General features: G+C 42.7%; 1 protein-coding gene across 1 annotated transcript in view; it reads right to left on the reverse strand.

Annotated features, from left to right (window-relative positions):
* The window catches only part of LOC122942327, a 47671-nt gene extending 43447 nt beyond the window's left edge, over positions 1 to 4224 (reverse strand). The window contains exon 1 of the mRNA XM_044299886.1: positions 4040 to 4224. Within this exon, the coding sequence (XP_044155821.1) occupies positions 4040 to 4178 (139 nt within the window). The 5' untranslated portion in view covers positions 4179 to 4224. The remainder of the gene's footprint in view (positions 1 to 4039) is intronic.
* Positions 4225 to 26262: the final 22038 nt, after the last annotated feature.

Raw genomic sequence — 26262 nt, forward strand, 5'->3', positions numbered from 1 at the left:
TGTTTTCTGGGGATTTACCTACATTTTGCTGCCTTTTGCAGCCCTCTAGCCCTTTCCTGGGCTATTTTACAGCCTTTTTAGTGCCAAAAAGTTCGGGTCCCCATTGACTTCAATGGGATTCGGGTTCGGGGCGAAGTTCGGGTCGAGTTCGGATCCCGAACCCGAATATTTCCGGGAAGTTCGGCCGAACTTCTCGAACCCGAACGTCCAGGTGTTCGCTCAACTCTAATAGTTATGCTACAGCGCTATGTAAGCAGTCTATAATGTCAGATTGTGGTGACAGACTTGGAGTCTGAGACTCCCTTGAAGGCTATATTGTAATCAGGAGTGCTATATTCTTGCTGTGATCACTTTACACGTGTGCATTAGAGGAGGCATATAGCAATTACAATTTGCTACTAATTGACAGCCGCACCCTAATGGAAAATTATTAACTTAGTACAGGTGTTTGCTGCTAGAAAAGACCAAAGTATTGACATACAGAGGAAGTGACTCATGTTAGCTTCTTACATCCTTTTCTCTGATTAGGAGGTATCAATCTAAGGGCTCATGTACTTGGCCATACCAGTATTGGGGCCCACAAACAGCGGGTTCGCAATATGCAGTCACCGGCAGTGTGCTCACCACATCACGGATGCAGACCCATTCACTTGAATGGGTCTGTAATCCGGAAGGTACCGTGCTGAATGGAGTCACGGAACCCCACGGAAGCAATACGGAGTGCTTCCGTCGGGTTTCTCTCCGTGCCTGCACATTGCAAAAAAATAGAACTTGTTTTATTTTTTTGTGGTGTGGACAGATCACTGACCCATTTAAGCAATTTGCGGTCCCTAATGCACAGGAACAGGCCGTCTAATTCCTAGTGCTCAATAGGAGTGGCCAACCTTCTTGAAAAAACATTGAACTATGGTAATGCAAACATTTGGTAATGCTATTTGAGCAGCAACCAAAGGATGCATTGCAGTGTCATATTTGATCAGGGATCAGCAGCCTCCAGCACTCCAACTGTTCTGAAATTACAACTTTCACTTCTGTGGAAATAACAAGAACAGCCAAGTTAAGCATGCATGCTGAGAGTTGTAGTTTCACAGCAGCTGGAGTGGCAAAGGTTGCTGATTCCTGCATTAAATCTTCTGCACAAAGGAGGACATGTGGTGAAGCTACACAATTTCTTATAAAAGAATTATATATTAGTCCTACACATTGCGCCCCCCCCCCCCCCCAGTTACACCCATGCCCAGTATACCCCAAAACTTTTGTTCCCTGTTTAGTTAAGCCAAAGAGACATACAGTACTTCTCTTCCCATTAGGTGGTATTCTCACTGCGCATTCTTTATATGCATCTGGGCATGTGATTCCAGATACAAATCTAATGGTCGATGGCCCCATTATGTATAATGGGGTCTGGCAGAGATTTGTACTCTGTTTCGACAGACAAGTGGAGAGTCAGCCGGACACAAACCGCTGCAATACTAATTCCAGAAGCCTGACTCATAAAACTGGTGGGGAACTGGAATTAGTGATGTGTGAGGAGGACATGGCTGGATAATAGCTATGACTGGGCAGTTTAACGTACAGGCAGGGTCGGCTCCAGGTTCATGTGGGCCTCTGGGTGATAAATCTCAGTGGGCCCCCTACGCAGTATAATGACCCCACAGTGGCCCTCCATTCAGAATAATGACCTCCATTCAGAATAATGTATGGAAGTCACTGGGGGTCATTATACTGTATAAGGGGCCCTCACTAGCTAGAACTGACTGGGCACCATAGCAAATTTTTGTACGAATAGGAATTCCCCCTAGTGGGTTCACATCATGGTTTTTTATCCGTTTGATGTATACAAAAAAAGGTACTGTATACAAATGTGCAGCATGCCACATTTCTGTATCCTGCAGAGTCCAGTAAAAAAAATACATATGTTGTCCATTCATACATCCGCAAAATGGGTCCGCATCCGTTCCGCAATTTTGCAGAACAGGTGCAGACCCATTCATTTTCAATGGGACCGAAATATGCTGTCCTCATCCGCATTTGCGGATCCGTACTTCCATTACGCAAAAAAATAGAACATGTCCTATTCTTGTCCACAAATGCGGACAAAAAAGGCATTTTCTATGAGAGTGCTGGCGATGTGCAGATCCACAAAACACATACGGACGTGTGAATTGACCCTAACATATGTTTTTTGTTTACTATGGAACTGTATGGTCTGAGGCATCTATACGTTTTTGGTATACATTAAACGGATGGCAAAAATGTGAAATGAACCCAGCCTTAGTGTCAGAATTAGCACTAGTACACAGCGGGACAGAGAGAGGGGCCTCCATGTACTGGCATAGCATACAGCCTGGTCCTGGTGGTCAGCAATCTGCAACTTTTCCCCACTCATGCCAGGTCTCAAAAAGGTGGCGTAGGCAGGGAAGGGGATACAGTTATGGCCATACAGTTATTGGATAACACCTCCATACAGTGTCCAGATAAAACGCCATAGAGCAACTGGATAGCACCACCATACAGTGACTGGAAAAAAAGGGTATAATAGGGCACAGTACAGGGAATGACTAGGGGCACTGTACAGGGTATGGTAAGAGGGCACAATGCAGGGTATAATGGGGCATAGTACAGGGTGGGGGCACAACACCAAAAAAGAGAAAATAGGGTTCGCACTAAATAGTATTATGAATATATAAATTTTATTAGTGTCTCCATATGAGACAAATCACAATTAAAACACATAGGAAACAATGGATGGTGAAAAATGAGCACACAGAATGACATGGAGCACGACCAAATTACTAAAAATGGCAAATAGATACAAAAATGAGTATATAGATATAGCACTAAGTGTGCATGTAAATCAAATAGAATGTTAGTAATACATATAATCAGGTAAGGCTATACAGGCTAGGTAATGATATCATACATAGTGAAACCAAAGTCTGCATATAAAGTGACCAGTGCACATAGTCAGAATAGATATATAGCCAACGCTGAGTAAATCATTATAACGCCATAAACCAACTACCTGTATAGTGCTCCAGCAACCCCGACGCACGTTTCACGCAAGGCTTCTTCAGGGGGAAGAACACACACTTCCCCCTGAAGAAGTCCTTGCGTGAAACGTGCGTCGGGGTTGCTGGAGCACTATACAGGTAGTTGGTTTATGGCGTTATAATGATTTACTCAGCGTTGGCTATATATCTATTCTGACTATGTGCACTGGTCACTTTATATGCAGACTTTGGTTTCACTATGTATGATATCATTACCTAGCCTGTATAGCCTTACCTGATTATATGTATTACTAACATTCTATTTGATTTACATGCACACTTAGTGCTCTATCTATATACTCATTTTTGTATCTATTTGCCATTTTTAGTAATTTGGTCGTGCTCCATGTCTTTCTGTGTGCTCATTTTTCACCATCCATTGTTTCCTATGTGTTTTAATTGTGATTTGTCTCATATGGAGACACTAATAAAATTTATATATTCATAATACTATTTAGTGCGAGCCCTATTTTCTCTTTTTTGGTGTTTTACCACACGTGCTGGCTCTGCACGGGTACTCACTTTTGTGAGTCATTTTGGTGCTCAGGGTGGGGGCACAGTCACGTGACCCTGTGACATTAGAATGTCCTTATGGTGCATGCAGTTTAGACATCACCATAATGAATGGTAGAGGAGTCAGACAAGTGACCGGGCCGTGGATGGACAGGAGGGCTGGACACAGCAAGTAGGTTGAAGGGGCTCTGAAGGGGGTTCATACAAGAAGTAGTGGCAGGAGGTCTGTGCAGGGCAGCAATAGGAGATAGGAGGGTGGAACAGGAGCTCTGGAGACAGCAAGGGCTCCCTGAGGATAGGAGAAGGACAGGGGCAGGTGTCATGGAGGCAAACTACTTAATGAGGCAGTAAAACAACCAAATAGCATGAAGCTGCAGGTCTACTATAGCATCCAGCAGCAACTTGAAGAGTTCCCTGACACCCCTTACCCCCTCCTGTCCCACAGAAAAGAGACAGTCACAGTGCAGACTCACTCACAGACGTGTCTGCATCTCTTCCCACTTCTGCTCTGCTGGGGTCTCTCTCCTCCTCAGGCAGCATGTCCTGTGTAGAGGGTGCTCCACAGCACGGAAGCTTGTAAGGGGAACAGGCAGCGGCAGCTGGACTCTGCATGCGGCTGAAAAAGGCTTACTAAGCTCCCTGCGCTCCAGTAATTAGTGCTTCCATCTGTATTGATGGAAGCGCTCATAGCAGCACATTGGGCCCCCCAGGAGCAGTGAGTCCCGGCACTTGCCCGGGTATGCCGGGTGCTGACTCCAGCCCTGCGTACAGGGTTATAGTCTGTTTAGAAAGGATCACAAAAACAGGAGAGGGGGGAGGGGTTGGCCTTTATGTAAAGTACTGTCTAAAGTCCACAGTCCGAGAAGATATAAGTGAGGGACATGAACATGTGGAGTCACTGTGGGTAGAAATACATGGAGGCAAAAACAATAATAAAATACTAATAGGAGTTTATTATAAACCACCTAATATACCAGAGTCCACAGAAAATCTGCTACTAAACGAGATAGATGAGGCGGCAGATCATAATGAGGTCGTTATGATGGGGGACTCAAAAGGAAACAGATTCTTGGCAATAACCAAAGACAATTACCTTTTCCAACTGGTTCAGGACCCGACTAGAGGGACAGCCATACTGGACTTAGTATTAGGCCTCTTGCACATCACCGTATGTATTTTGCGGTCCACAAAAAATTGATCCACAAAAAATACAGATGACGTTCGTGTGCATTTTCGTATTTTGTGGAATGAAACAGCTGGCCCCTAATAGAATAGTACTATCCTTGTCCGTAATGCGGACAATAATAGGACGTGTTCTATTTTTTCAGTAAATACATAAACAGAATACACACGGAGTACTTCAGGTTTTTTTGCGGACCAATTGAAATGAATGATTTTGTATACAGTCCGCAAAAAAAAAACGGACACGGAATGAAAATACTTTTGTGTGCAAAAGGCCTTAACTAATAGACCTGACAGAACAACAAATGTGCAGGTTGGGGGACACCTGGGAAATAGTGACCATGAAGTAATAACCTTCCAATTGTCATTCAAAAGAGTGTTTCTTCAGGGAGAAACAAAAATACCAAACTTAAAAAAAGCTAAATTTAGCCAACTAAGAGAGGCCATAGGCCTAACTAACTGGGACAAAGTTCTCAAATTTAAAAATACTGCCACAAAATGGGATATTTTTAAAAGCATCCTAAAATCTAAATGTGAGAGATACATAATTTATGGGAATAAAAGGTTAAGGGACAAGAAAAAACATTGTAAATAAAGCAATAAATGACAGAAAGAAAGCATTTAAATCACTAAAACAGGAGAGTAGCAAGGAAGCACTGAAAAACTATAAGGAAAAAATAGAATATGTAAAAAACAAATAAAAGCAGCCAAACTAGAGATTGAGAGATTAATTGCTAAAGAGAGCAAAACTAACCCTAAAATGTTCTTCAATTATATAAATGGTAAAAAGTATAAATCTGAAGGTGTCGGCCCTCTACAGAGTAATGAGGGGGGAGTTGCAGAGAGCGATAAGGAGAAAGCAAAGCTATTAAATATTTTTTTCTCTACTCTATCCACTGAGGAAAATAAACTGTCAGATGAAATGCAGAATGTAAAAGTAAATTTCCCATTAAAAGTGTCCTGTCTGACCCAGGAAGAAGTCTGAAAAAGATTAAAATAGACAGATTGCCAGGACCAGATTGCATACACCCCTAAGAGAATTAAGTAATGTCATAGCCAGACCCTTATTTCTGATATTTAAGGACTCTATACTGACAGGGAGTGTTCCAGAGGATTGGCGCATAGCAAATGTAGTGCCAATGTTCAAAAAGGGTCCAAAAACAGAGCCCGAAAACTATAGGCCGGTAAGTTTACATCTGTCGTGGGTAAACTGTTTGAAAGGTTTCTAAGAGATGCTATCTTGGAGTACCTCAATGAAAATAAGCAAATAACGCCATATCAGCATTGCTTCACGAGTAGGGTTGAGCAAACCTGAACTGTAAAGTTCGGGTTAGTACCGAACTTTAAGATTTTTGGACCCCAGACCTGAACCCGAACTTTTCAGTAAAAGTTCGGGATCGGTGTTCGGCGAGGTAATGGCACTTTTTGAAAGGCTGGAGAGCAGCCAATCAACAAACGTTTAACTTGTGTGCCCTTAGAAGCCATCACAGCCATGCCTACTAATGGCATGGCTGTGATTGGTCAGTGCAGCATGTGACCCAGCCTCTATATAAGCTGGAGTCACATAGCGCTGCACGCCACTCTGCTCTGATTAGTGTAGGGATATGATGCTGCTGATGTGAGGGAGAGAATAGGGAAGAATCTTTTATCAGAAGTGCTTGTTAACTCAGCGATCTACAGCGATTTTGTTTTGTGGGTGCAGTGCACAATTTTTTTACCCTGCCCTGAGCCCCGTGACACAGAAAAATTACTTTTATCCGTCTGTTAGTTAGGTGGGCGTCGGTGGCCATTTTATCCAAGTTCAGTGCACTAGCACAGTGCATTTGTGACAGTCAAGTACAAGCTTGAAATACTGCAATTATATACTGGGTTTAAAAAAATCACCCATTGTTTGCAAGATCCTACATCAGGTTCCTTTGCTGCATTTGTCACAGTGACATACAAGCTTGAAATACTGCAATTATATTCTGGTTTTAAAAAAAACACCCATTTAAGGCAATACCCTACATGTGGGGCCTTGGCTGCATTTGTCACTGTAAAATACAAGTGTTAGATACTGCTGTTATATTCTGTTATAAAAAAAAAGTACCATTTTGGGCAAGATAATACATTTGCGGCCTTTGTTGCATTTGTCACAGTGAAATACAAGCTTGAAATACTGCATTTATATTCTGTTTAAAAAAATAAAAAAAACTATTTTTTTGCAATACCCTACATCTGGTGCCTTTGCTGCATTTGACACAGTGAAATACAAGCTTGAAATACTGCAATTCTATTCTGGGTTTAAAAAAACTAAACTCTTTTACCCCGCTACAATCTCGCAAGAGCATTAACCTTGTCATCCGATGTAATTTTACATTATATCCTCACAACTGTGCATTGTAAACCTTGTTAAATGTACAGGTTAACCCTTTCATGACCAAGGGTTATTGATGCCCCAGTGTCCAGGTCAAAATTTATAAATGTGTCACTTTATATGGTAATAGCTTTGAAACACTTATTTATCCAAGCCATTCTGAGATTGTTTTCTCGTAACACATTCTACTTCATGATAGTCATAAATTTGAGTCAATATATTTCACCTTTATTTATGAAAAAATCCCAAATTTACCAAAAAGTTTAAAAAATTAGCAATTTTCAAAATTTTTATTTCTCCGCTTATAAAACATAAAGTCATTCCTCATAAAACATTTATTACTTAACATTCCCCATAATTTATGTTGGTATCATTTTGGAAATGTCATTTTATTTTTTTAGGACGTTAGAAGGCTTAGAAGTTTAGAACCAATTCTTAAAATTTTTAAGAAAATTTCTAAAAGTCACTTTGTTGGGCTTACATAGTGGACACCCCCATAAACGACCCCATTGTAGAAACTACACCCCTCAAGTTACTCAAAACTGATCTTACAAACTTTGTTAACCCTTTAGGTGTTCCACAAGAATTAAAGGAAAATGGAGAATACATTTCTAAATTTCACTTTTTTCCATTTTTTTTTTTAACACATTGAGGGTTAACAGCCAAACGAAACTCAATATTTCTCACCCTGATTCTGCGGTTTAAAGAAACACCCCACATGTGTTCGTAAACTGATGTAAGGGCGCATGGCAGGGCGCAGAAGAAAAGGAGCACCGCATGGTTTTTGGAAGACAGATTTTGCTGGACTGGTTTTAGATGCCATGTCCCATTTAAAGCCCCCTTGATGCACCACTAGAGTAGAAACTTCCAAAAAGTGACCCTATTTTGGAAACTGGGGGATAAGGTAACTCAAAAAATTATGTTTTGGTATCTCCATAGTCTGAGAGCCATAGCTTTTTTTTATCTTTTGGGCAATTGTCTTAAATAGGGTATAATTTTTTGCGGGAGAAGATGATGGTTTGATTGGTACTATTTTTGGGGGCATATGCCTTTTTGATCACTTGGTGTTGCACTTTTTGTGATGTAAGGTGAAAAAAATTGCTTTTTGGCACTGTTTTTATTTTTTACGTTGTTCACCTAAAGGGTTAGGTCATGTGATATTTTTATCGAGGATGTTGTTACGGACGCGCAGATACCTAATATGTACACTTTTTTTATTTCACTTTAACACAGTAATGGCATATTTGAAATAAAAAAATTATGCTTTAGTGTCTCCGTGTTCTGAGAGCTATAGTTTTTTTATTTTTAGAGCGATTTTCTTAAGTAGGGTCTTGGTACCATTTTGTGGGACATATGCCTTTTTGATCGCTCGGTGTTGCACTTTTTGTGGTGTAAGGTGACAAAAATGGCTTTTTTTGACACAGTTTTAATTTTTAATTTTTATGGTGTTTATCGGACGGGGTTGATCATGTGATATATTTATAAAGACTGTCGTTACGGACGCGGTGATACCTAATATGTGCATTTTTATTTTATTTTTTCATTTATTATAGGAAAACGTTTTTTCTTTTTCAATTACATTTTTATTATTTTATTTATTTTTACTTTTATTATTTTCACATTTTTTTTTATCAAGTCTCACTTGGATCTTGAAGATCCAGTGGGGCTGATGGCCGTACTATACTTTGCAATGCTTTTGCATTGCAAAGTACAATACTATCAAATGTCCTGTAGATGGCAACACCGGGCGCTTTTGCAAAGCGTCCGGTTGCCATGGCAACCATCGGGTGCTGCCTTCACAGTGCGGCAGCCCCGATGGTTGAGAGAGGGAGCTACCGCAGCATCTTAGGGGTTACAGCAGAGTGTCAGCATAGAGCTGACACTCGCTGCTAATGTCGGCGGCTCAGGACTGGAGCCGCTGACATCAAATAAAGCAGGGGGACTGCATCGGGGGCAGGAGGCACAAATGGGACAGCGCTGTAAAGGGGTGCATGGCCAGCAGGAGGGGGCACATTTGGGGGTCGGATGCATGCATGGAGCGGTAAGGGGGCGGACCGCATCAGGGGTACAATACATGGATGGGGGGGCGGGGATCGCATCGGAGGCAGTGCTCACAGGAGTGGTGGGGGGGTGGGAGGCGCACAGGAAGGGGGCAAAGATCGGGGGCACAGATCGGGGGGCACAAGGACACATTACCTGATTTCAGGCTCTGATCTGCAGAGTGCAGATCAGCGCCTGAAACTGGCATTTTAACACTGCCGCAATCCGATTGGTTAGTCTGCACAGACTAACCAATCGGATCGATTGCCGGCAAGGGACCACTCTGATCGGTCCCTTGCCGGCATTACTGCACTGTATGCTGTCCGTGACAGCAGCAGGGCAGGGGCAGAAGCTTTACTCCAAGCGCTTTGCAGCGCTTGGATTAAAGAACTGCGTGATGTCTATACACGTGGTAGCTGCACGGGGGATGTGCAGCTATCACGTATATAGACGGATTGCGGGCTTGAAGGGGTTAAACTCGAAAAATGTTAATATCGTGCAAAAGTCCATTTATTTTAGTAATGCAAATTAAAAGGAATTGCATTAATGCAGCTTAAAATTTGAATTTTGTGAAAAGGTTCAATATTCTAAGCTCAAAGTGTCACACTCTAGTCAGCTAATTAATCCATACCCCTAAGCAAAGGGTACCTCAAAATTGTGACTTTGGGGTTTCATAAGCTGTAAGCCATAATCATTCAAATTATAGCAAATAAAGGCTTTAAATATCTCGCTTTGCATGTAATGAGTCTAACACATATATTAGTTTCACCTTTTAAGTTGCATTACAGAAATAAATGAACTTTGCACAATATTCAAATTTTTCGAGTTTCACCTGTCAATTGCTGTAATTTCCATGTTAACCAGCAGGTGGCAGCCATTTATTAGCAAGGACTTAGGTTCAGTTTAGTAGTTCATTCCAGTTTAACTCCCCCTCTGTGAGCAGATTGGGCTGTGCCCACATCCTGCCCCGTGGTGGAGAAGGAAGTTAGAGGCAGTGTGCCAGCCACCCCTATTGGGTAAGGCTGTGCATGTTAGGAGCTCCTAGATATAGGCAACCCAGCCAGGATCTTGTCTCTGCTGAGACATTGATCATCATCCCCAGCCTGAACACTGCAGCCTCAGTTGGATGAAACAAGCAGACAAACTCCAGAATTCCAGGAAGAAAGCATACCCTGTGAAGATAACTGTGAGTAGAGTCCAGAGACCCAGGGGAAGCCATATTCCTCCTTAGCTAGTCAGTCCCCAGACAGCAGAAGATAGAAAGTGTAGGAGCCAAATTCCTGCCACAGTATAGAGCTAACAAGCAGGCATCCTTTCCTGCAAGCTCCAGGTTGATAGAGCAGAAGAAAATTCCTGCCAACCATTGCCAATACCTGCTAGGACCTAAGACAAAAGCTGTATCTTGCTTGGATGAAAGTTACAGTCAGTAAAGACAAGTTGGAACTTTACCAAAGGTCTGGATCTCAATTTCTGCTGCAAATTCCTCTATTACTCCTACTAGCACCACACTCAATTTATTGCAAGTGAGCCAGGATCCAGGCGTCCAGCCTTACCCAGGTAGGAGACACCGTTGACACCATTACTACTACCATACAGAGACATTACACCACTCTGGCATTCCTAACCTGAGGTGTGAGTTATAACATCCTTGGAGGGCCCTGTTATTGTACCCTGCACACTATGCAATTGGCATCACAAACAAAACTATAGACTATCACCTACACCTGACCCAGCCATTGCATAATCTGGCGTCAGAGTGCATATACCCCAGTCCAGCTCATTGCATTTTTGGCGTCACGAACAGGATACGAACCGAATTGTGTGCCTGTCCCTGCTACAACAGGATTAGACTGATTTGTGTGCCTATCCCTGCCATAACTGGATCCAACTGTGTGCCAACAGAACCGGATCCAATTGTGTGCCAACAGGATCAAATTGCATGTTTAACACTGCTACAAGACCTAAGAATTGTGCCAAAACCCTAAAAATTTACTTTATTGACTTAATTGCGGTTCCAGAAAGCGCTAAAGCGCACCAGCACTTCAAGGGTTAATTCACCATATTGTAATGGCGCCGCTTCTTCATGCCCTTCAGAAGCGGGAAAACTCAAGAATGCCCTCTCAAGAGCGCAAAAATGCTGAATATACCCCCCTAGAAGCGGGAACTCTCAAGCCTGCTTACCAAGAACTTTGCAATGTGAGCCAAGGGAGTGAAGACTCCTCCCTCTGGGCTCCACCCTCATTCCCTGTACAAAGTGAGAGAGGAGACGCAGGAAAAATGGCGCTCCCATCGCCTAAGTGGGACCAGATGGTCATCGGAGGAGAGCCTGTCTATGAGGACCACCCACCAGAGATTAGAGTTTCCCAGCTGGTAAAGAAAAGTGGACCCTCCGTCTTTGCCACGATCCCGGAGGCAGGGGATCCCTCCGCAGCAATTTAGCCCGCAGCCCAGATTTTCACCAGCGTTGAGGACAAGATGGCAACTGCACTCCAGCCCGCTCCCGCGGAAGCTGCTGCCACCCCTGTCAAGACACTGGAGGAGACGACTGCATCAATCACCTAACCGTCTGTACCAGCGACTGACGTCCCGGCCCAGAAGCAAGCCGCGACTCCTGCTAATGCCTTTGTTGCTTTTGTCACAGTGAAATACAAGCTTGAAATGCTGCAATTATATTCTGGGTTCAAAAAAACACAAATTTTTTGCAATACCCTACATCTGGGGCCTTAGCTGCATTTGTAACAGTAAAATGCAAGCTTGAAATACTGCAATTATATTCTGGTTTTAAAAAAAACACCCATTTTTTGCAAGATAATACATTTGCGGCCTTTGCTGCATTTGTCACAGTGAAATACAAGCGTTAGATACTCGCTTCTGTGCAATCAGAGCCTGAAGCGAGGCATAAACATTCTCAACCTGAGCACAACCTGCATGTCCAGGCACCAGTAGACACCTCAAAAACAAAGAATGGTCTCTGGCTCCTCCTGCTTCCTCTTCTGCTGCAGCCTCGGCCTCTTCATCCCCCTCTGGAGTGACAGTGGCACCTTCCACCTCGCAAAGAGAGGATCTGCCAGCAACGCCACCACCTGGGTCACCAAGCATCTCCACAATGTCCCATGGAAGCGTTCAACTCTCTATCTCCCAAACACTAGAGAGAAAAAGGAAGTACCCCCTACCCACCAGCGATCCCTGGCCCTGAATGCCAGCATTTCAAAATTACTGTCCTTTCAAATGCTGTCATTCCGTCTGGTGGAGTCAGAGAGTTTTAAAAGCCTTATGGCGGTGGCTGTCCCACAGTATGTCGTGCCCATCCGCCACTACTTCTCCAAGCGTGCCATCCCTTCTCTGCACAAGCAAGTGGGGGACAAAATCATGTATGCACTGTGCAACGCCATCTGTGGCAAGGTCCACTTAACTACGGATACTTGGACCAGTAAGCACGGTTAGGGACGTTATATCTCCATAACAGCACACTGGATAAATGCAGTGGCGGCTGGGCCTGAGGCGGATAGCAGTTTGGCGCATGTCCTTCCACCACTAGGGATTGCAGGGTGCTTCAGTTTGCCTCCTGTTGTTTCCTCCTCCTACTCCGCTTCCTCATTCTCTACCGGTTCCTCATCCAGGCAAAACCTTTACCACCAACTTCAGCACAGACAGGGGTAAACAACAGCAGGCAGTTTTAAAACGTATCTGTTTGAGGGACAAACCCCACACTACGCAGGAGCTGTGGACATGCCTTGAACAACAGACCGATGAGTGGTTGGTGCCAGTGAGCCTCAAGCCTGGCCTGTTGGTGTGCAATAATGGGTGAAATCTCGTAGCAGCTCTGGGATTAGCCGGTTTGACGCACATCCCTTGCCTGGCGCATGTGCGGAATTTGGTAGCGCTGTGGTTCCTTAAAGAGAGCCTGTCACCTCCATATGGCCATATACAGCTCTGTAGCACACCTACACAGGATTGTAATGGTACCTTTGTCTTTGGACTTGCACCAGCAGGTTTAATTAATATGCAAATGAGCACTTGCAAGTGCCCAGGGGCGGCGTTCAGTGTGTAAGCGCCCAGCTGCTCTGCCTTCTTTTCACTTTACTCCTCCCCAGTCTCTGCCTTTGCCCGCCCTCCAAGTCCGTACCCATCGATGAGGCAAGAGACTTGGAGGGCGGGCAAAGGAAGAGACTGGGGAGGAGTAAAGTGAAAAGAAGGCAGAGCAGCCTGGGATCCTACACACTGAACTCCTCCCCTGGGCACTTGCAAGTGCTCATTTGCATATAAATTAAACTTCGTTTTTCCTGCTGGTGCAAGTCTAAAGAAAAGAACAAAGCTCAGAGCCATGTAAGCACTGTATATGGCCATATGGAGGTGACAGACTCCCTTTAAAAATTATCCCGATATGTCAGAGCTGCTGCATAAAGTGCGGGCCGTCTGTGCGCGCTTTCAACATTCTCCCCCTGCTGCTGCTCGTATACCAGCGCTGCAGCATAATTTCGTCCTTCCCGCTCACCGCCTCATATGAGACGTGCCCACAAGGTGGAACTCCACCTTGTACATGCTGGTCAGACTGTGCGAGCAGCAGCAGGCGATAGTGGAGTTTCAGCTGCAGAATGCACGGGTGAGTCGCTCGGCGGAACAGCACCACTTCACCACCAATGACTGGGCCTCCATGCGAGACCTGTGTGCCTTGTTGCGCTGTTTCGAGTACTCCACGAACATGGAGAGTGCCGATAGCCCCGTTCTCATCATTACTACCCCACTTCTATGCCTCCTTGAAAAAACGCTGCTGGCGATGATGGAAGAGGATGTGGCACAGGAGGAGGAGGAGCAAGAGGGATCATTTCATAGTGTTTCCGGACAGTCATTCACAAGTGGCCCCGAGGTTGGGCTCCTGCACCCACAAATGCCAGGTACACAATTTGTCCAGCCAGGGCACAGTTCTGGAGGATGACGAGGTGGAGGATGAGGAGATGGAGGAGGAGGAACCGTGTTCACAGCAGGGTGGCACCCAAACCAGCTTATGGCCATCACTGGTGCGTGGCTGGGGGGATACAGAGGACACAGACGATACACCTCCCACAGAGGACAGCTTTGCGTTGTTTGTACAGATAAGTCTTTTACTTTATTGTGTTTCCTTGCTGGCTTGATTCTAGGTGACCCTGACTCCGTCTGTATTAAGTGCAGGGAGCCGGTGGTCGTGTACCCTCACTATTATAGGGGTTTCAGGTGTCACACAGTATTAGGTACGCGGGCATGCAATCGTCTACCATACAGACCCTTGCATGTGCATAGCAGTCAGTGAGAGCTCTTAGGGTTTTATAGGGCTCACCTATAAGCTCCTTAGTTTTGGGATCAAGCTAGTTGCTTGTTTATTTATATGTTCCTGCTATCTGCTAACTTCATCCGTGACATCTAACTAGTAGACAGGTACCATTTCACTAATTTGTCTGTTACAATCTTGGGTGACATTTGACCGTTTTTGCCATAATTAAACCCCTGCTCTGCATAGGTGAAAGGGACAGAAATAAAAAAAAATTGTCTGTTGCAAGGTGACATTTTACCAATTTTGCCGTATAGAAACCCCTGCTCTGCATAGGTGACAGGGAATTATATTTCAAAAATTCTTCTTTAATTGATGCACGCCCCCTCCTTTTATTCAATGCTTAAACTTTAACAACTTGTCCCACATTTGCGCTTCAATAATTTGTCCCACTTTTCCGCTCGATCATATTTAATTTAAAAAAATTAACCTCCCTTGGATGTGGTCTATCTTTCTCCCGCTCCCAGCGTGGAACCCTGATTCACCACTAACCGTGATCAATATGGTAGGCGTAGAAAAGAACATCGAAAGTTGATAGAGCGGATATCCAATTGGATCGTGAACATCACGAGGGCGTGCAACATGGTGGGGCAGTATGTGTGCAGACGCTTACACGAACTGACTGATGGGTCTTCCCCCTTCAACTTCTGGGTCTCCAAATTGGGCACATGGCCTGAGCTTGCCCTTTATGCCTTGGAGACTGGCCTGCCCTGCAGCCAGTGTATTGTCTGAACATGTGTTTAGTATGACTGGAAGAGGTTATCACAGGTTATATTTTCCAATGTTTTGGGGTGTACCCTTATTTTAAAAAATTAAATTAAATTTAAAACCAATAAGCAGTGTAGGCTACCTCCTCCTCCTCCACCACTGCTTCCACCTACACCGCCACATCCACTGCCTCCTCAACCTCCTACTCCTAGATCAAGATTCTTATTTTTTATTTTTATGTATTTTATGTTATTTAAAGTCATTTCCCTATCCACATTTGTTTGTAGAGCACTTGCCATGCTCTTAACCACATTTTGCTGACATTTGCAGCCCTCTAGCCCTTTCCATGACATTTTTAGAACCATTTTAGTGCTCAAAAGTTCGGGTCCCCATTGACTTCAATGGGGTTCGGGGTCAAGTTCGGGTAGTGGGTAGTGGGTAGGGATGAGCGGCAGGGGTTATATTCAAATTCGCGATATTTCGCTATTTCGATATTTTGTAGAATATTCGTAGAATATTCGCGAATCCGAATATTCGTTATATTCTACATTTTTTTAATGATCGCATAATATGCAAATATTACGCAATCAATACAGGCCGTGGGTCAATAACTAATATATAGCACTTAATTCGATATAGTGCTATAAATTTGTTTTTTACAATATTCTGCATTTTTTTCCATCTGAAGTTATGATTCCTCCCGGCTTATGTTGCTTGACAAGCAACTTAAGCAAGGAGGAATTATGCCTTCAGATGGAAAAAAAATTACGAATATTCTGAAAAATGAATATATAGCACTATAGAGTATAGTGCTATATATTCTTTTTTTTAGAATTTTCGTCAATGAAGAATGTTCTAAAAAACTAACATATAGCATTATATTCAACATAGTGCTATATATACGTTTTTTAGAATATTCGTAATTTATCCATCTGAAGTCATGATTCCTCCCTGCTTAACCCCTTAAGGACCGGGCTCATTTTCACCTTAAAGGGAGTCTGTCATCACAGTTTCACCTTTTTAACCCTTCCCATAACTTTCTAGCAGCATTACAGTTGATAAAAACGTTACCTTTATAAGCAATTGTGTACTTACAAAACTGGAAAAAATCATCTTAGTAGGATATGCAAATGAGGGCTCGCAAGTGCCCAGGGGCACCATCAACCTCGTAGGTGCCCAGGCAGCTCTGCCTTATCATCGCTTCCCCCACCCAGTCTTTACCTCTGCCCACTCATCCTTTCCCTCTGCCCGCCCATCTTCTTACTTCTTTTCTCGCTGAGATCCCACGCCTGCGGGCTGAGGCCGGCGCATGCGCAGTGCGATGTCCATTCCTGGTATGGCATCACAGTAATTAATGCGGCGCATTAATCGCTGCGGCGCATTTATCAATATTTATGGCCCTGATTCTGTAGTTTACAGAAACACTGCATATGTGGTCATAAACCGCTGTACGGGCCCACGGAAAGGAATGACATACGGTTTTTGGAAGGCAGATTTTGCTGGACTGGATTTTTAAAACCATGTACCATTTGAAGCACCCCTGATGCACCCCTAGAGTAGAAACTCCAAAAAAGTGACCCCATTTTAGAAAGTACACCCCACAACGTATACAAAACTGATTTTACAAACTTTGTTAACCCTTTAGGTGTTGCATAAGAATGAATGGAAAATAGAGATGACATTTCAAAATTTCACTTTTTTGGTAGATTTTCCATTTTAAGAATTTTTTTCCAGTTACAAAGCAAGGGTTATCAGCCAAACAAAACTCAATATTTATGGCCCTGATTCCGTAGTTTACAGAAACACCCCATATGTGGTCGTAAACTACTATATGGGCACACGGCAGGGTGCGGAAGGAAAGGAATACCATTTGGTTTTTGGAAGGCAAATTTTGCTGGACTGTTGTTTTGACACCATGTCCCATTTGAAGCCCCCCTGATGCACCCCTAGAGTAGAAACTCCAAAAAAGTGACCCCATTCTGAAAACTACGGGATAGGGTGGCAGTTTTGTTGGTACTATTTTAGGGTACATATGATTTTTGGTTGCTCCATATCACACTTTTTGTGAGGCAAGGTAACAAGAAATAGCTGTTTTGGCATCGTTTTCATTTTTTGTTATTTACAACATTCATCTGACAGGTTTTATCATTGTGTAGTTTTATAGAGCAGGTTATCTAATATGTCAACTTTTTTTTATTTATGTACGTTTTACACAATTGTTTAATTTTTGAAACAAAAAAAGTCATGTTTTAGTGTCTCCATAGTCGGAGAGCCATAGTTTTTTCAAATTGGTTAATTGAATGAAGTGGCTCACTGCTGATAGTGGGTGGTACGGTGCTACAAACTCAAATTTGAGGACGCCCCACCTCAATGCAATGGATAAATATAAAAAAATGAGGAAGCGAGCACTCACTCTATGGCAAATACTCAGGTTTAATAATAAAATGTCAAAAATATTCAGAAATAATACGATTAAAATGCAATACAATAAAATATTAATACCATATGGTGTATCTAAAATAATGGTCGACCATATATGAACCACTAATTGAGAGGTCGCAATAGAATGGTGCATATATAGTTCTCCAATGGTATCCTGGTGAGTGATATAATTCAATAAATAAAGTGACAATACAATAGTGAACAAATTGTGAAAGAGATATAAAATGCAAATTAACAGTGAATAGCTGTGATGTTGAAACGACAATGTCTTGAGAGTAACAATGTCCTGGTGAACAATAATGATAGGCAAGTGCGCCGAAAACAAAAATAAATATAAAAAGAGGGACACCAGTTTGGGCCGTGCACTGCACAGTCGTGCACACTAATGCACTTGCAATCCTTCCTGTAGAGATTGAGAATTCAGCAGTAAGTCCGCAATCAACCGCAACAGATATTTCAACAGTTGTCTGTACTCGGCTTGTTGTATAATACACTCAGGAAAACAGTCTATAATGTCTGTTTGGCTTTCACCTCTAAATAGAGGTTAATCCTTACTAAGGAGTGAGGAGTCTTACCTCCTTTGATGTCGTGTTGCACGGTCTCTTCCTTGATAGTTTGTGGGAGTTCAGCTGGAGACGCCGTTCCCTCCTCACAGCTAGCAAACTCTGTCAATCTAGCCCAAATCTCGCGGTACTACGAGTGGGACTTCCGTCCGATCTCCGTACTCACTGTGTTCAGGGCAGTTCAATTGTCACAAGGTTGCAATCTTTAATCTTTTGTCTTTATAGCATGGCCATGCAAAGAGTTTTTCTCTATGGAGGTTCCAGCAGAGTGTCTGATAGCCCAGATGCGTTTCGGGATAGTTCCAATCCCTTCCTCAGTGGTGATATCAGGCACTCCTAACCTCCTCCTTTTAAACACTTGTCAGGTGTTCTGCAAGTCCTGGTTGTATAATCCAGAATCAGAGTGTCAATTCCAAATTTTCGCCATGATGCGGTTCTATTGCGTTTTTCTTTTCTTTTTTATTCTGGTTAGTGCATTTTTTATCTAATTCTTATTCTATTGGTTGCGAAACATCTCTGTATGAACTTTAAAACTCATAAAAGATTATGAAAAATCTAAAAATGATAAAATGTCACAATTTATAAAAACATGATGCAGCATATTCTAATTAAAATATACTGTCAGGATACAATAAGATCAGTACAAATAACATGATGAAATGCTTCATGGACATGGAGTAGGTCGAAATAGGCAGGGGTCCCAAACCAGAGGCCGGGTCCCAAGGCCGATAAACGGCCAAACTTGGGACCCGACATCGGGGATGGGACCAAAACCTTATATAAAACCAAAAAGCTCCATGTCAGAGTTCAGTCCAAATGGTAATAAGGATCCGAACTCGTATATTTGTCTAGACTCTGCTCTGGACATTTTTGGAATATAGTCGCCTCCTCTCCAATGTTGATTAATCTTCTCTAATCCCACAAATTTTAGATTACCTGGATTGCTATTATGGATATCCTTATAGTGTTTAGACAATGAATGTTTGTCGTGCCCTTTTTTAATGTTGGAAATGTGTTCCCTAATCCTTGTTTTTAAGGGTCGTTTCGTCTGGCCTATATATTGACGATTGCAGGGGCATTGTATCATATAGATCACCCCTGATGTATTACAAGAAATACAATCATCAATTTCCCATATGTAATTATTTTGAGTTGACCGGACCTCCAGGGTTTTCCGTGGTAATTTGTTGAATTTACACCCTATACACCTTCCACATTTATAAAATCCTTTCATCTTCATGAAAGAACTTAGGGTGTTGTCTTTGTGGATTTTGTTTGGTACTGATGGGGCTACCTTGAGGCCCAAGTTAGGAGCTTTAGTAAAAGTTATTCTTGGTGCATGTGGTAAGAGGTGACCTATTACTTTATCGCTCAATAAATATGGCCAGTGAGCCTTAATCATTTTATGAATCCTCTTATAGTTATTATTAAAAGGAAGTACTAATCTTATATCCAAGAATGAATCATCTATCTGCAATTTTTGTTTTTCTTTGAAGAATTCTTGTCTGTCTAATTGTCTCACAGTGGCTAAAGCTTCACTAATTGCTTCTGTGGGATATTGTTTATCCAAAAAATAGGATTGCATTTTTATGGCCTCCTCCTCAAATTTCGCATCTTCCGTACGTTTCTTTTTTTTTAAAACTTTCAAGTTTTATTGAATTTTCAGCATAAGAAAATCAGACAGTAACTATGTCACTTGCATAGGCCAGAACAATGTTAAGATTTGCAAAGTACAACTTTGACATTCACATTATGCTGTTACAAAGTTAGTCCAACATAAGGATATCAGATAAGAAATGTCACTTGTATAATCCAGCCATAATCACTAATATATTCAAAACATATTAATGACATATACAACAGATTGTAATATATTCAATCCAGGAACAAACTAATAGATTGAATCCAGAACTTGTGATCCTTTTCTAAGGTATCATTTATGCTATACTTTAGCGTACCACTATACAGTTATTTCCTACATAGTTATCTATCCACCGCTCTCTCCTGTTATGTCAACCACACCATCAGCTACTACAAAGCCAGAGAATGAATCTTAGCTGCAAACGGGTGAGAGTTCCACAATTCCCATCTTTTGTGAGCTTTTAAACGTCCAGTGTAAGAATCTGCATTAATATATTCATGTTGCATATACTGATTAACCAGTGCGATCGCATCAGTCACCTGGGGCGTAATGCGCAACTTCCAGGAGGTCGCAATAAGCTTCCTTGCAGCCGAGAAAATGCCCATTATAACCGGTCTATGTGAATGAGGGAAATCCCCTATTCCAATGGATAGTACAGCTAATGGGGGGTCGAGGGGTATCCGAAAGCCCGCCACTGTCGAGATAAGGTCAAAAATCTTCCTCCAAAAAGGGAGAATAATAGGGCATGACCACCACATATGGGATAAGCTTCCCCTTTCCCCACAATTCCTCCAGCAGTTTGAGCTGTATTCAGGATCCATGTGAGCTCTACGAGCTGGAGTCAAGTACCATCTAAGCTGTATTTTCCTATTTTGTTCAATGTGACTAATGCATTTGGCAGTAGCCATTGTCCAATGGAAAGCATCCCTCCACTCCCCGACCGTCCAAGAGCGTCCCAACTCTTCATCCCACTTCACCATAAAGTTAAGCTTTGTTTCTAGAGTAGGGTCAAGTGCCTGATATGCGGTCGCCAGGCCTTTCCCCTGACCTGTCTTATTAGTAAAATATTTACTAAAAGGGGTAGTTTTATTCAGTGAAACAATGGGAGGTTTCGTACTGTGTAGCAGATGCCTAACTTGAAGGTATTGATAGAAACAAGTATTAGGTATACCATAGTTTTGATGTAAGGTCTCGAATGTTTTCACAGTATCGCCTTCATACAGTTGATCCAAACTTATGATACCTGCTTTCTCCCAGTTATCTAAGGAGAGATCGGGAATCCCATACGTAAGCGCAACCAGTGGAATCTCAGATCTCTCAGGAGAAAAAAGCTTCCCTTTCTCTATATAATGGCACCAGGTCCAAACTGCCGCTTGCATAGTTAAGAGAGGGGGCGCAGATTTAGGCGCCTCTAGGGAATGGGCGGCCAGGAAGCCAGGGAGAGAACCCAGTTTTGTGAAGGTGGATTCTAATTCATGTCATCTATGTGGCGAGGAGGGCGCCCACCACTCCTTAGTCTGCTCAATGAGGTTCACTTTGTAATAACGAATGAGATCTGGGACCCCGAGATCCCCCTCTCTCAACTTTGGGTATAGGGCTCGTCGGTCCACTCTAGGTGTTTTGTTACCCCATATAAATCTTATAAGGTCTGACTACAATTTTAACGTTTTATGTGGAATGATAAGGGGAATACATCTAAGTTTATAGAGGATCTTAGGTAGAATCATCATTTTGACCCCATTAATTCTGGCCAGCCATGACATAAACAACTTAGAGTACTCAGCATATTCTGTTAGTAATTCTTTTCTCAGGGAGTCAAAATTGCTCTTCACTAAATTCAGTATTCTAGGTGTTAGTAATATGCCCAGGTAAGTTATGCCATCCTCTGCCCACTGAAATGGAGCTTTCGTTAGAAGCTCTCTTTTGAGAGGTTCTTGGATTGCAAGTGGGAGAATATGCGATTTTGTGACGTTAAGTTTATAGAAGGAGGCTTGCGCATATTCTTTTAAAACTTCCATCACATTTGGGAGAGATAACACTGGATTTGTAAGTGATAACAGGACATCATCCGCGTACAGTCCTATTTTGTGTGATGCATTTCCCACATGTATATCCAAAATACCTGGATCGGAACGGATTCTTTCAGCCAGGGGTTCCATCACTAACGCAAAAACCAACGGTGACAAAGGGCAGCCTTGTCTGGTACCATTCGTTATATCAAAACTTTTGGAGTAAAAGCCGGATGCTAATACTCGAGCTGATGGGAGGGAGTATAGGTTTAAGATAGCCGATAGAATGGGGTTAAAAGGTTTGCTATCCTTGAGTGGATCAAGAGGTTTCTGCCAGCTGTCATCTGCCTCCAGGAGACACATTTAGATAAGGAATCAGTAAGGTGGTTGGAGAGGAGATGGATGGTGGCGGGATATCATTCTGTATATACTACCTACTCCAGAGGGGTCTCAATTTTGATACATAACAAGATTAAATTTGAGGCTCTGGTATGTGAGGCCGATGATTATGGCAGGGACCTCTTTTTACATTGTTATGTAGATGGGAAAAAAAACGTACTCGCAAATATATATGTTCCACCACCATATAAATCAGATGTTTTGTATCAATTGTATAGATTTATGCTGAACAAACAGGAATGTATACTGATTGCGGTCGGCGATTATAACGCGGTTTTGGATCCACTCAGGGATAGGATGTCTAGCAGAAGGGGAGGAGCACAAAATGTAGAGTTATGTAAATTAGTACATGAATTTAATTGGGTAGATGTTTGGCGGGTGCAGAACCCGGATGAAATTAACTATTCTTGTTATTCAAAAACACACCAAACCCGGTCGAGAATAGATATGATTCTTGGAAACAAAAATCTAATATCTCAAAATAGGATTAGGATAAAGTACATACCCATGGCTCTGTCGGACCATAGTGCAATGGTAATTGAGTTGGATCTGAATAAAAATAATACTTTGCCGTTGTTTAAGTTTAATCCCCATTGGCTATTATTAATCTCAGATAAAGAGAGTATAATAGAGGAGTTAAAACTCTTTTTCATGGAAAATAATGGTTCTGCCGGTAGACTTGTGGTTTGGGACACTTTTAAGGCATTTTTGAGGGGAGTACTGTTTAAAAAAGTAAATTACTGGAAAAAAATACTAGAGAGAATGGGAAGGTATTGGGAAAAAAAATTACAAGAGGCTGGAATGGTATGTATGAGATACCCTACCGTACTTAATAAGAGAGTCTGGGAGGAAGAACAGGAAAAGCTGAGGATATATCAATTAGAAAAAAGTAGGAAAGAATTGCTCCTTCAGGGGATTAGGTTGGCCTTGGAGGGTGAAAAGGTCGGTAAAATATTAGCAAATATAGTGAGAAATCAAAAAGGGAAATCATGGATTGGCGCGATTAAAGATAAAACGGGCAAATTACTTACCGTACCTGAAGATATTAAAAAAGTGTTTGGGGACTATTTCCAAGAGTTATATAAGTCCAGGATACAATACTCAAAACAAGAGTTAGATTCATACTTAGATAAGATTGCTTTTAGTAGGATATCTGAGGTCCAAAAAGAATATTTGGAAAAAGAAATAACGGTGACAGAAATAAATTTAGCTCTGGGGAAGGTTAAACTTGAGAGAACACCAGGTGGAGATGGGCTCCCCTTTGAAATATATAAAACCTTCTCCCAGGTATTAGTTCCAGAATTAAAAATAACACTGGATGAGGCCCAAAAATTAGGTGATTTACCGAGTTCTATGAAGGAAGCAATTATTACATTAATTCTAAAAAAGGGGAAGGAACAAACAGATCCCGGCTGATATAGGCCTATATCCCTCTTGAATACGGATGTGAAAATTTTGGCAAAAGTTTTAGCAGACAGGCTCTCAAGGGTTATTAAAGAAATAATAAATAAAGATCAGAAAGGATTTATACCGGGTAGAACAATATACTCTAATATAAGAAGGTTATTCCTTAACATCAAAGCCAATAGATTAGTGTGACGACCACCCGCCAATCCCGTCGTACTAAGCCACAGTTGCCATACAGGTCTCCACTAGAGACTCCTGAAGGCGAATCCACTGTGAGCACAGAAGACGTGTAAGATTGGTTGGTGGGCCCAGAAAGGATGCAATCACGATTGTATGTACAATCGGTAAAAATAAAATTACTGATTTCACGCTGGAAATCAAATTAATTTGCTGCCACCACTCTTCGTATTGAATCGGGGCGAAGAGACCCCGGCTAGCTAATCCTAAAGGGACGAAACGGTTATTTGCAACCTAGCTAGTACATTAACAATTTATAAAAATAAAACAATTTGGTAGTATGTCTTCTGAGGACAGAGCTCTTAGCATAGATCAGGTCATCAAGTAACAAGGGCAAAACTGGAACGATGAAATCGTTAGTTTTTATTCTAAAACTACACACAAAAATATATATATTAAAGCTGACAGATAAATATACCTGCCAGGTGAACAGATTGGTTTGGATAGAAATAGGTAAGAGGTGGAAGGGAATAGAATGTCTGTAAGTTCAGAATTACCGTGGTAGTGTCCAGTAATAGGCAAAGTCTTTGAAATAATAATCCAAGATGGTGGGGTGCCCGTGTCCCTGCGGGCGGTCGAGATGTTAGACGACGTCAGATGGTAGATGAAGGACCCAGGACCTGAGTGTGTCACTGTTTTTACCTACTCTGAAGCGGGGAGTGGTTATGACACGTTCAGGTCCAGCCTTGGGTAATTGGAACAGGGGCAGTCCTTTGCCCCATAGGGAGAAAACCTGGCAGCATCTTTGCTTTGCCCATTTCTCCATATCCCGTAAGTCCAATCAAGAAATATAGTAGATATTGATAATCAGTACAATTTTACGCATCATCTGATAACAAATACGACTAGAAGATAATACAGGGTGCCCGAGAACCTTTATATCTCAGAGCGGGAATCTCTGATTTGTCCGCGGGTTTCCTAGAAGGTGGGTTAGGAGAACCAAAACCATCTCTGAAAAGATGGTTCCTTTCCCATTTCCATAACCCATGAAATATTAGGAAAATATGGGAAGAATATGAAGTTTATGGATTGGAGGTGACTTTCAGGTCATCTTCCCTCCTGTACCAGCCAGCTGTGTGATAAAGATCTGTCCTTTTCTTCTGAAGCTCGCTGCCCAGGCTAAAGGTGTGAGACCCCTGCTGGTATTGGAGACACTATGGCTGCAGAGAGACAGTTTTTTATGAGGTTCTGTCAAGAGAATACCAGATTGATGGCTACTCAACCTGGCATGGGGCAGGAAGATTCTTTGGCAAGAAGGTGCTAATTGTACCTCTGATCTGTGAGTTACTCCTTTAGTGAAAGAGAAGATTCTTAGTGAAGGCTCTTTTTTCTTTGTGATTGAGAAATATGGCGCATTTGTGATTTCCTAGTATCGCTGTTGATCGCAAGGCGTCACACCTCCCCCCTTTGGAAGATTGGGGAAGGAGTGGTCAGCAAGACTGGGACTGAAGCAATCCCAACTCCCTATTTGAGCTAGTTACAGCGGGAAAGTCCGTCAGCATTCTGATGACGACTTCCCGGTTTGTGCTGAATCGTGAAATCGTACTGTTGGAGCGCTAAGCTCCAGCGGAGAAGTTTTCCGTTGGTACCAGAAGTACGTTTCAGCCAGCTGAGAGGGTTGTGATCTGTGATGACCATGAAGGATCGTCCGTATAGGTACGATTGAAGTTTCTGTAGGGCCCATACGATCGCTAGGCACTCTTTCTCAGTGGTGCAGTATGCGGTTTCCCGCGGGAGTAGTTTTCGGCTCAGGTAGAGGACAGGGTGCTCATGCCCGGTTGCGTCCACCTGGCTAAGGACGGCTCCCAGACCGTGGTCTGAGGCGTCAGTTTGTACTAGGAACTGACGGGAGAAGTCGGGAGCTTGAAGGACAGGAGCGCTAGCTAGCGCTTCCTTCAGGGCCCGAAATGCCTGTTCTAGTTCCGAGTTCCATGTGACCGTGTTGGGTTGTTTTTTGCCCGTTGCATCGGTCAGCGGTTTAGCCAGAGTACTATAGGATGGAACAAACTTCCTATAGTACCCTGCCGTTCCCAGAAATGCCTGTATTTGTTTTTTGGTGTTAGGCCGTGGCCATGCTACAATGGCATCGACCTTCCCTATCTGAGGTTTCAGGGTCTGGCTGCCTACTCTGTGTCCTAAGTACTGAACCTCTGTCATGGCAATCTGACATTTGTTGGGCTTAATGGTCAGATTGGCAGCGGACAGTCTTCCCAATACCTGTGACAGATGATCAAGGTGATCTTCCCAGGTTGGACTATATATGGCTATATCGTCCAGATAGGCTAGGGCATAACCTTGCATTCCTTCCAACAGTTCATTCATGGCCCGCTGAAAGGTGGCGGGCGCATTCTTCATCCCAAAGGGCATACGAGTAAACTCATAGAGGCCAAAAGGGGTGATGAATGC

The sequence above is a fragment of the Bufo gargarizans genome, chromosome 6, assembly GCF_014858855.1.
Source record: "Bufo gargarizans isolate SCDJY-AF-19 chromosome 6, ASM1485885v1, whole genome shotgun sequence".
NCBI lineage: Eukaryota > Metazoa > Chordata > Amphibia > Anura > Bufonidae > Bufo > Bufo gargarizans.